The following is a 12,061-nucleotide window of genomic DNA, read 5'->3' on the forward strand; positions in this document are numbered from 1 at the left end:
CAACGGGAGGTGCTGTCCCAGCGTTGACATTCGCGGTGGCAGGTTGCTTGGTGAGACTCTCCATCAGCTGCTCCAGCCTGACTAAGGCGTCGGTGTGCAATTCATCAAACTCTGCCAGCTTCTCATCCTGCTCTTCAACCTTCAACCTGGCGGCGTCACTGACAACACTTCGCGATGGATAGCCTCATACTCACTGTAGTGCATCTCCAATTTCTTCTGGAACACTTTCAACTGTGGCACACTCACTAATTCCGGATGGTCTTCAGCATTCTCGAGCGTATTGTGGATTTTCGTCACTTTTCCTTTCACTGTTCCGCGTTGGTGGATGAGCATTTTCACCTGCTCGGGATCCACCGTTGCTTTAATCGGCATTCGACCGACCGACATTCTGTTCACTCACTTTGCACTGGTACAGTTCACAGTTCTTCTTAATATTGGTTCACGACACACTTTCACTTCGGTCTTGCACAGGGTGTCTACTCGTTTACTAAAAAAAAAATCCCTGATTTTTCCAGGTTTTTTCCAGGTCTGAGAAAAAAATTCCAGGTTCAGAAATAGTAACTAGCAGAAGTAAATTTACCATATACCCGGCAGAAAAGAGTTTGCTGAATTTTGTTAGAAAAAAAATTGGTGGTGACATTGGTAGATTTATTTCTGGTTGAACTTCTAGCAGAAAAGGAGCAGCTCCAACAGTTCTCGGCGGATTTCAAGTTAAATTAAATGCAAAAGCCTATTTTTTTATCTGTATTAATGAGATTTTTAATCCTAGGCTCAGGGATGGGAACACTCACTTGCAAAGAGTTACACTCACTTGCTATTTTCTCAGCTCAGAAGCGTGCAATCAAGATACGATGTATGGACGACTTTTGCCTTTTGGTTTTGTCTTAAACTTTGCCGAATAAAGTAGGGGTCACACACGCATGCCAAAATCGTGAGGGAGCTGTGAAGGCAACTCTCCACGAGGTGAGTGTAATTTACATTCACCTCGTGGAGAGTTGCTTTCGCAGCTCCCTCACGACTTCGGTATGCGTGTGCGACCCTTACTCTATTCGGCAAACTTTTAGACAAAACCATAAGGCAAAAGTCATCTATACATCGTTTCTTGATTGCACGCTTCTGAGCTGAGAAAATAGCAAGTGAGTGTAACTCTTTGCAAGTGAGTGTTCCCATCCTTGCCTAGGCTAGTTCATCTCGGGACACACGCTTTACTTTCCTTCCGAAGGAAGAACCCACATTTTGTGAGTGTGTCGGGAATGGGATTCGATCCAAAAGTCTATTTGAATTATTTGCCAATTAAAAGGAAATGTTTGCGATTTTTTTAACTGATTAACCGTTATGTGTCCGACAATCTTTTTGCTTTTTTCTACACCGTATATTTTAAATGGGTGCTGGGTACCCGGGTACCCTGTCGGCCATATAAGGGTTAAAATGTTGATGAGAGCCTTCAAGAAATATTGACTAATATTTTGTATAAATCTATGGTGGTATTTGGGTGGTATAAGATGATAATGTGTTGTAGAAACATGATATTATGTAATCAATTCTCCTCAAGAAATCGCACAGAAAATCACAAACTGAAATAATGAACTTTTTGCAATATTTCATTCAAGGGTAGAATTAGCGTTATGTTAAAATACACGTAAATAAAAACAAAAAAAAATATTTCATTAGAAAATGCATGGATTTTTTTACTGTCGACATTCTTGAAAAAATCATTAGCAAATCTGAGTCCAAAAATTATTCGAAAAGTGTATACAGAAATGTCTTTTAAGAATTTGCTTGTTCTAAGTTCCATAAATTCCTATTGAATACAAAAATACATCTAAATTATTGTTTAAAACTATTTCTAGAAAATCCAACATTTTGCGGAGCCTCTCATGGGTTCAGCCACATTATTATCTAGAGGTTTTATCAACCATTCTTTTGAAGGGATTTGTTAAAAAATAATTTCTAAAAAAATTCTCATGTTTTGTACCGAAAAAATCTATTAGAAACTACTCAAGCAATTACGTCAGGCAATTTTAAGGAATGTCAAATCAACTAAAATCCTCACTCTGGATGTTTTTCGTGAAAGTTTGTAGAAAACTTGTTCATACATTCTATAAAGATATGCTAGGAATTCCACCAGACATTTTTCCAGGACTTCTGGATCTCCATTTGATCCTCTAGAAATGTTGGAGTACAGTTTATAACTTTTATTAGTTTTTTTTCTTTGCTTCTGATTTCAATTATTATGTATACGGAGGATTTTTCTAGCTACTTCAGAGAACGTCTCAAAGCACTTACTCATGACATCCTTTAGAAAAAAGTGAGATATTCCCTGAAAAATTTCCTAAACAAATGCTTTAGAAAATTCTGAGTTTTTTTTTTTTCAAGAATCTGGAATTTCCTTCTAGAAATTTTCTAAGATCTACTAGGAATAAAAAACTCGAAGCATTTCAGCTGTATTTCAAAATAAAGCTATTAAGGAATTGTTAGAAATTTCTTCCCAGCTTCGGTCACGAACTCCCTTCGAAAATCTATAGTAATCAACTCCATGAGTTCTGAAAAATCTTTTTCAAGAAATGCAACAATGGTTATATTTCTCCCAAAAATTCCCTGATTGACTCCGGAATTCCCTGATAATTCCAGGTTTTTTCCACGGCAAATGAAATTCCCTGATAATTCCAGGTTTTCCAAGTTTTTCCAGGTAGTAGACACCCTGTTGCAGTTCAATCTCACTACAGTCAGCTCAATTTTCACTTTTCAGTTCGGTTTCGATAGCACTCGGTATGGTTTCACACTTTAAGTTTCGGTAACACACTTCTCGGTAGGGGTTTTCACACTGTATTCCACGGTGGTAGCCGTCCTGGCTCACAGATCCGGTTCGATCAGGACCAGTGTTAGAGCCTCCTCCAGGCTCTGACTGGGTATGACGGTAGCTACAGCACTAGTGGGTAAACTCGCTCTTGGCTAGTCCTGTAGCTATAACTCGGTGAATCTAACTCACTCGGTTTAGATTCCTTCCACTCCTGGTTGGACTGTGGGAATTCGGATCGGTATGGAATAATCACTTTTACACTTGATTTACACTTAACACTACGATCTTTATTACGATCTTTATTAATTCAAAATAACAACTAACTGGGTACGCGCAGCTACGCTGCTTATATATGGTAGAAAACTTAATTCTAGAACGTTCGCGCACCCGCGCGAACACGCTAGACCATCACGTCCTTTGCCGCCTGCGGCGCGATGGTTACTCTGACTGCAACGCGAGCAGCCGCGTTGGTCGTCGCTCCCGCTCTCACTCTCGCTGGTCGTCATCGCTCTCTCAGCTGCGTTAATGACGGTCGTCGTCGCTCTCCCTGCTACGTGATGATGATGATGACACACTCTCGGATGGGTTCGCATCTCGTGCGCATCCGCGTCGTTGCTTCCCGATGTTTCTGGGTGTTTCGGCGGATTTCTGTCTGTCGTTTCCACTAAAGTGTCTCGAGTATACCAAAGTGGAGAATCCTTGTCGTTTTGACAGGTCTCCTGCTCGATTGGAACTATGGGGATGACACTAGATCGGCTGTTCCAATTTTGACGTTTCTGCTCTTTGTTTTATCCAGGCTCGTTAGTTTCCACAACATATGGAGCTGTCACATGGCGCTCCGTTCTCGCTTGGGCGTGAACACATGTGCTGAATGAAAATTGTAGTTTTGGGGATGTCTTTAAACAAATTTCGTCGATATCGATAAAAAGAGTAACTCAGAATTCCTTAGAATTTCTCTCGTTTGCACAGTGTCTTGCCCCTAGGTGAATGATGCGAATAACATACATGTTTGAACCAATAAACTCAAATAGATGACGGGCTTGGCGGTCTTGTGGCTACCGCTTCTGATTCATAGCCATCGCTAGAACAGAAACGGGTTGAAAAATCCTTTTCCCTTCCTTCCAACTTCCACAGCACATGACTGTCAATCTATCAACTAACGCCTAAGAGTTAGGCAATCGAAGCGAACTGTGCCGCATTATCTTCAAAGTTATAAATACACAATTCTATCACTTTTCACCTGGTTTTCACGCATCAATGAGTGAACCCTCTGCCAACACTTCGACATCCACAGAGATTTGTGCAGTCGCAGAGGTATATTCGGTCTGATGTGGATACAAACGATTGTAATCATCACTTCCTTCCTCCATTGATCTGCAACCTGGCGTGACAGCAGCCATTGTCGCCTAAAAATAGAAGATCACCAACACTCACACACTGAAGATGCCTGCTAGTCCCAAGCAGATTTCTTATTGGTTCCTTGTATGAGTGTACTAAGGTGGCCCATACTTATATGAAAAACAAAAATTTCGAAAAATGCCAAGTCTTACCTCCTCAATCAGTTGTTTTGGACTCCCAGAAGCTACGTTCAAAATTTGAGCAAAATCGGTTGAGCCTAGGGGGGCGCTCAAAACGCTTGAAGTTTGTATGGGAAAACTTGGCCAAATGTATGCAGAAATTTTAAGTTTTCGAATTTTGCCGCTAGGTGGCGCTGTAAGCGTTCAATAATCAGACCCTTTGGTATTATTGTAGGTGACTCTATGCCAAACAATTTTGTCAAAGACCACAAAGTGATCCAACGTCTGTGAAAAAAGTTATACCCTAGGAAAAGTGAGGATAAACTTTATTGTTATTTTTCCAATACATGTAAAGGAATAATATCAATAATGAAATCTCAATGCTTTGCCTATAAAAATGGCTGAACTTTGGCTCTCCAGAATTCTTAGATTTCCCAACAAAACAGCAATTATTTTTTTCTCATTTGAAAGGCCTACTCTTTATCTTTCGATTTCTAGCTTTGACTACCTAGATAAATCGGAAATAAATAAAATTGCGACACATAAAATATTTTCATGTTTTACAAGTACAAGCAATGGCTGAATTATTAAAACAGTTTACATCACATAAACAAAGTTTTAACTGAAGAAAAAAATATGCGAAACTGTTAACGCTCAACAGCACATTTGTGCTGGTTCGTCACGAAAGGGATATGGAAAGTTTTTTAGATGCCATTTGTTAGTCCAAAATAACTGCAAAATTTGTGCGCGATCATTCTACGGTCTACTTTTTGCGCATCGTGTTTGAAGTTTGTGTGATATGTTACATGGAAATGCATTGCTTTCTGCATTTTTTCGCGAGGCTCATGTTTTTCTGAAACCATCTTACCGATTAAGTTTAAATATAGCATAGAATGTGCTGATTAACTTGGTCGAAGCATATGCAAAATCAAGTGGGAGCCTAGGATACTTTCTTAAGCGAACCATATCCGCACATCATTGTGGCCTTACCACCTTTGGCACTGGGAGGTGACCGAGCACCGGGACATACGGATTGTTCAAACGGAGTAAGCCTAGGCGTGGTTTTCAAAGTGTCACAGCCCAGCTAGAAGTACCTCGGGCACATCAGGAACGACACCAGTAAGTTTCTGATTATATGGTATACTGGTCAGGTCATGATCGGTAATTGGTAACTGAGATGGTACACACTTAGGTAACTATGCACAAATGAGCTGGTAGCAACTATAGATAGTAGAGTAAACATAGATCCGTGTTGATGAATCCGTTGTATCCAAACGAACTGTCAAAATCTGTATCCAAACGAGCATGACGTCACGGTTTGGACAACATCAATGGAGCGCATGACATCATATTCAACCGTCACATTCTTGAAAATTACTACTTACACGCTTGAAACATTTTAGTCAGCGGTGTCCGCGGATCTACACTGAGATGATTTTCCGTATAGTTCTTATGTGTGAAACTACATATTTTTTTGCAATTTGCACTTATAAAAAATAAAGGGGTCAAACATACTTTTTATGACGTTCAGCAGTTATAAAGTTAATGTTTGTAATCTCATGAAATTAATTTATCCTTACCAATAAAATTTATGTGTGAGGCTAATAACTTTCATATTATAGTTTCTTATAAAAATCATGTAACGATTTTAAATGAAAATGATAATTCAATTTATAAAAATTAGTTCTTGGTTGTTTTGTTTTCAAGATACATAATTTATTCTCAAAGTACGTATTCCTATTTGTATTAAATTCTTCGGAAGTGGCTAGCCGAAACGGTTAGTCCGGATATTAACGAGCTGGTTGGCGGAATCAGCGGCGCTCGGCAGCATGTCGGTCCAGAATCCTCTTGCGATCATTTTCCATCTTCCGTAAAGGTCAATCGCTTGGACGAATTCACACCAATGTAGGCACATGTTCGTTTCGTTGACTTCCTCGCGATGTATCGAACAGACAACAAACTTCTAACGGTGCACCGGGTGCAGCTTTCCAACCGGACGCCCGGACCAAGGAGCGAACAGTGTTTTTTTGCTTTATCGGATGAATGTCGAAGGTTGGATCCCATAAGTCGTTTCCCGGCCACTGTGTTGACCAAGTATATGGGATTTCGCTGCGGAGGGTGTGGGTGAAAACTTCCTGGGGTTTGACCGTTCCGCTGTTGCTACGGCGGCTTGTGGTGCAGAGGCTTCCGGGAAATTTTGAAGGTCACTAAAACAAACCACAATGAAACCATATATTTTTAATTAGGATGCATGCGATGATGTGAGCTTACCTTGACAACTTGCCATAGCTGAGCCGAAGGAAGAGCAGATATATTTTTTTTACTTTCGACGTCCAATGGTGATGCCCATCTTGGCTGTCTTGTTGGCCGTTGGAAACTGAATCGCCAAAATTAAAAATTATATGTGAACATATATAATTTTTTACTATAGCACGGAAGTTATAACTGTTATGTTTGACCAAACATAAAAGTGATTCATCGGGTACATAAGCCTCATGGCTTACTTCATGAAATCTAAAACGGTTTCCATGATAATTATACGCACACTATTAAAAACAACGATAGCAATGTCTTATGAATGGTATTAAAAACAGTCTTATAATCTTAAAGTTTGGATTTTTATCAGTGTAGGGAGTACCCACAGGCTGATGTGCCTTAGGGGTGGTCAACGCATACCGCACGGTCTCAAAGGACGCGGTATGTGTGCTAGAAGACATGATGCCCATAATACTAGTGGTGGTGGCGGAGGACGAAGAGTGCTTCGAGTGACGCGGCACAAGAGGAGCGACACGGATCGCCAGAACATCGTCTATGTTGAAGTGGCAGAGAGAATGGGATTCATCCGACAAGGGTACATGGACTGGATACACAGGCTCTTACCGAGTGTGTCTTAATGGACGAGGACGAGTATACAGGACATATGCGGTAGAGATATAACTCCGGACAACATTGTTGAACGGATGTGTATGAGGGCGGACAAGTGAGATTCCGTTACTTCCCGAATCGTATTTGAACTACAGAGAAAATTTCGGGCCGACTAACAGCATGTTGAGTTGGTCCCTCCCTATTCGGGAGCTTCAGTCCAACAGGTAGTCTATAGTACTAGACAGGACCCAAGCTTCCAGAGGAGAGAGGAAAACTTAAGGTGGTAGCTGGTTGAACGTTAATCAATAGAGAGTTCTTATGTACAGTCCGGGTCCTTCCCTTCTTGAAGTCATCCCTAACGGGCGTACTGCGAAGATAAGGAAAAAAGAGAATGACCTTTTAGTGGGTCGATCCCCACATAACCCGAGGAACCACCTCTTGGGTATCTGATTACCAGATTTTTTCATTCTATAACAAAAGGCGACATAATGGACGAAAACGGCTTTCCTAGGAATGAAACCAGACTGTTCAAAGCAAGGTCAGTGCTGCACACCGATAGCGTAAATGAAAACAGTGAATTCTTTACAATTACCCTAAATTACTCTGGTATTTGTCGGTTATAAAAACCTTGTCGGATCTCGCATCGTTGAACTTTTTACGAGGCAAGAACAAATGGGCTAAAATTTGCACAATTACGGGAGATACGATCTCTCAATTAAATGGCATGGCAATTGTAATTAATTCACATATAGGGGTCCGTGTTTGTTCTCTCTCCCTGTTTTTGCTAGTCTACCAGACGCTTAGGTTAACCGGTGACTTATCGCTTCTGCGAAAATGTTAAAGTGGATACCTGATGCCTCTAAAGATCACTCAAACGATGGGAACCGTGCAAATCAATTACCCATTGGCACATTCGCGGGACCTGGGTGCAAAGTAGTCTAAACGCGCCCGGCGATAAGTATCTCTCACTCACTGGTGGCGCACCGCGGGCACGAGGCCATAAATAATAAAGCACTTGAATTTGTGTTCGACCAGATGTCTATGACGCCGCGCCGACCCGACGGACGGTAGCTAAGGGGCTGGGGACTGATGATGATGGTGATGATGCTGGTCCCCTACATGTATGATGTTCAGCTTGACTTGACGCTCTGCTCTAAGGTTGAGGTATTATGTAAGTAAGCTCCATCGATGAGGCATTTTACTGAAGGTACGGAAAAGCATAACTCATGCATTACTCACTCATCTCGAATGCGGTTGGAAAGTGCGCTTGTTGAAGGGGAAATTGACACGAATAGGTAATATATTCCGGCTTCGAAGTTTTCTGGCATTCATCTTTACCGTATTACCGTCAAATACGTGACAATTGTCCTTAAGGAATCAACAAAAGAGCAGATATAGTTTTTACTTTAATTGTTTCATAATAACCTATATGTATCCACTCTACATATTCAAAAATATTGATAATTTTCTTCTTTCCATCCTTCTAACAGCACAGCAAAAAGCAGTCGGAGGCGGAGCCATGCAACCGGAAGCTACTGTCCGCTTCCCGCAACTCCATCGACGCCTCTGCCAGTGAGGACCGCTTCATCGAAGTACCGGTGTCACCAACCGGGGACAACTCGTCGTCCACCTCCGGCAGCGAGGTCCAAAAAGTCAAACCGACCGCCCCGGAAGATGAGGCCACCAGTGTCAAGCAGAAGGTCAAAGCCAAATCGCGCCAACAGCGCGAGAACAGCCTCAAGAACACATTCGGCTGGACCCGAATCGACGTCCTGACGATGCTGGTGGTTTGCATCTTCCTGGCGTCGTTCTGCTTCTCGGCCGTGGTGGAAGCCCTGCAGACCCTGTCGCACATCCACCACCAGGACGCGATGCACTATCCGCTTCCGGTGCTGACACTCGGCGCCATGGGAATCATACTGAACGGGTTCTGCTACCTGCTCATCGGTGGCTACACGTACCACCAGGGTAGCTTCCTGTACATCACATCCAGCGGGACGGTAATACTGGATCGGGTCGTAACCGGCGACGGCATTCGGAAGGGCGAGCGTCGGTTATCGGGGTCACGGCGACACGTGGCCAGCGCCGCCGCTGGTAATTCACCGAAGCGACAGAGCGTGCGAGAGCTGATGAGAGATATTTGTAGTAAGTACATAGCCATGGCAAGAAGATGGTTCATTTATAATCGGGAAGAACGTTTAAGACTGTTGTATACCTAGGGTAAATCGCCAATTATTGCACACCCCATGCTTTTCTTATGAAGTGTGCAACAATTGACGAGTTTTTAAGGTGTGCATTAATTGGAGATTTACCCTAATTGATTTGAAATCTTTGAAGCTCATACATTTACATGCATTTATTTGTTCAACATCATTAAGACAAGACCAAGGGCGTAGCCAGCTTTTCGGCCAAGGGGGGAGGGGCAAGCACCCTTAGCAAATTTGTACCTACTGGCTTCTATATCTATACGCAGTACGAGGAAATTGAATATAATAACATTATATTCTAAAAGCATTATTTAACCCTTCAGCAGTGTTGTATTTTGAACAATACGTTAAAAAAAACTCGCCTGATCTACATGATTCAAGGTGGTGCTAGTAGCGGTGAGCAATTTCTGGATTGTTAGGACTAGAATTTCCTGGTTCCTGTATGAGTTCTTTTTAAATTATCTTCCAATACTATTCGCTGGAGGAATTCCTCCAGAAATTCTTGAAATAAATAAAAATAAATCATCAGGTAAACCTGGAGAAGTTTTTGGGTACATCTCTGAAATGATGATTGAAGGATTTCTAAAATTTCCGAAGGAACTCCTGAATGAATTTTTGAAGAGAGCCTGAGAGGAATTTCTGAAGAAATAATTTAAGGAATTCCCGGAGCAATCGTTGGAAGACTTCTTGGATAAATCCCTGGAGCAATTTCTTCAGGAATGCATGGAGGAAGCCCTATAGAATCCCTGGAGGAATTTCCGTAGAAATTCCTGAAGGAATCCCTGGCAAAATTTCTGAAAGTATACCTGGAGGAATTCCTGTATAAATTATGGGACGAACACCTAGAGAAATATCTGAAGAGATCTCATGAAGAAATCCTAGAAGAAATTCTAGATAAATTTCTGGAGGAGTCCATGGAGGAAGTTCTGGAGAAATTCCTGGAGGAATTCTGGGAGGAATCCCTGGAAAAAAAAATAGAATAAATCTCTTGAGGAATTCATAGAGGAAATCTTAGAGAAATTAAAAAAAAAACTTCTTGGAGAAATCTCTGAAGGAATTCCTGAGAAAATGCCTGGAGAAACTTCTAAACAAATTCCTGACGTAATTCCTGGAAGAATTATTGGATGAGACCTAACAGGAAATCCTGAAGAAATTCCTGGAGAAATTTCTTAGATGAATTCTTGGAGCATTCCGTGGAAAAATCACTAAAGAAATCAGCAGAGCAATTTTGGGAGGAATTGCTGAAGAAATTTCTGAAAAAGAAATCCCTTGAGGAATCCCAGGAAGATCTCCTGGGAGAACCCTTGGAGGATTTTCTGGATGATTCCCGTGAGGAATCTCTGGGAATATCCCTGAAGAAATTCGTGGAGAATTACCTGCAGGAACCCATGAAGCAATTCCTGATAAATCTCTGAAAGAATTCCTGGAGGAATGTCTGAAGGAATCCCTTGAAAATTCCTGAAAGTATTCCTGGAGAATTTCCTGGAAGAATCTCTGAAGAAATTCCTTAAGGATTTCCAGAATTGCTAACATAATTTCTGAAGGATGTCCAGGAGCAATTCCTGGAGAATTTCCTGGAGGAGTTCCTGAAGAAATTCCTGGGGTATTTCCTGCAGGAATTCCTGGATAAAATCCTAGATAATTGCCTGAAGGAATTCCTAGAGGAATTCCTGTGATAATTGCTGGAGGAATCTCTAGAGGAATTCTTGGAAGAATTACTGGATGAATTTCTAGAGAAATCTCCAGAGAAAATCTTGGAGATTTCTATTCCTATATCTGAAAAAAACCCTTGAGAAATCCTGAGGCGGAATTTCTGGAGGATTTCCTGGGAAATCTTCGAAGGAATCGTTGGGGAATCCTTGAAGAAATTTGTGGAGAAACACCTGGGGGAATCCCTGTAAAATTCCTGTAGGTATTCCAAGAAGTACTCCTCCTGGAAGATTTTCCGTAGAAATCCTTAGAGGATTTCCTGGAAAAATCCTTGGAGGAACTTCTGGAGGATTTTCTGGAAGAATCTTCGAATGATTTCCTGGAGGAATCCATGGCAAAATCCCCGGAGAAATTTGTGCAGAAATCTCGGAGGAATTCCTGAAGCAATTTATGATGGAATCTCAGGAGAAATTCCAGGAGAAATGGCTGGAGGAATCCCTAGAGGAATTGCTAAATTTCTGAAGGATGGCCTTGGGTAATTCCTGGAGGAGTTCCTGGATAAGATCCTGTATAAAATCCTGGAGGAATGCCTGGAGGAATTCCTAGAGGTATTTCTGTGGGGATTGCTGGAGGAATCCATGATGAAATTCCTGAAAGAATCTTTACAGGAATTCTTGAAAGAATTACTGGATAAGTTTCTAGAGGAATTCCGGAAGATTTATATTATTTTCCTATTTCTAAAAAAAATCCCTTGAGAAAATCTTGGAGGAATTTCTGGCGGAATTTCTAAAGGAATTCCTTGAGAAATCCTCGAAGAAATTCCTAAAGGAATCCCTGGGGGAATCCTTGAAGAAATGTGTGAAGAAATTCCTGGAGGAATCTTTAGAGAAATTCCTGGAAAAATGCCTGGAGGAATCCCTGAAAAATTCCTGAGGGTGTTTCCTGGAGAATTTCCTGCAAGAATAAACCCCTAGAGGATTTGCTGGAAGAATCCTTGGAGGAACTTCTGGAAGATTTCCTGG

At 41.5% G+C, this 12,061-nt stretch overlaps 3 protein-coding genes across 5 annotated transcripts in view; 2 read left to right on the plus strand and 1 right to left on the minus strand.

Moving 5' to 3' along the window:
* The window catches only part of LOC109424709 (sphingolipid delta(4)-desaturase DES1), a 429,300-nt gene that overhangs the window by 289,619 nt on the left and 127,620 nt on the right, over positions 1 to 12,061 (minus strand). The window lies entirely within an intron of this gene.
* LOC109424714 (calcium/manganese antiporter SLC30A10) overlaps positions 1 to 12,061 on the plus strand; it is a 131,321-nt gene that overhangs the window by 113,151 nt on the left and 6,109 nt on the right. For both annotated transcript variants that reach the window (XM_029865244.2, XM_029865245.2), the window contains exon 3: positions 8,673 to 9,327. In XM_029865244.2, coding sequence (XP_029721104.2) covers positions 8,673 to 9,327 — 655 coding nt within the window. The remainder of the gene's footprint in view (positions 1 to 8,672; positions 9,328 to 12,061) is intronic.
* The window catches only part of LOC134284301 (calcium/manganese antiporter SLC30A10-like), a 365,099-nt gene that overhangs the window by 21,873 nt on the left and 331,165 nt on the right, over positions 1 to 12,061 (plus strand). The window lies entirely within an intron of this gene.

The sequence above is a fragment of the Aedes albopictus genome, chromosome 3 (genome assembly GCF_035046485.1).
Source record: "Aedes albopictus strain Foshan chromosome 3, AalbF5, whole genome shotgun sequence".
Classification (NCBI taxonomy): domain Eukaryota; kingdom Metazoa; phylum Arthropoda; class Insecta; order Diptera; family Culicidae; genus Aedes; species Aedes albopictus.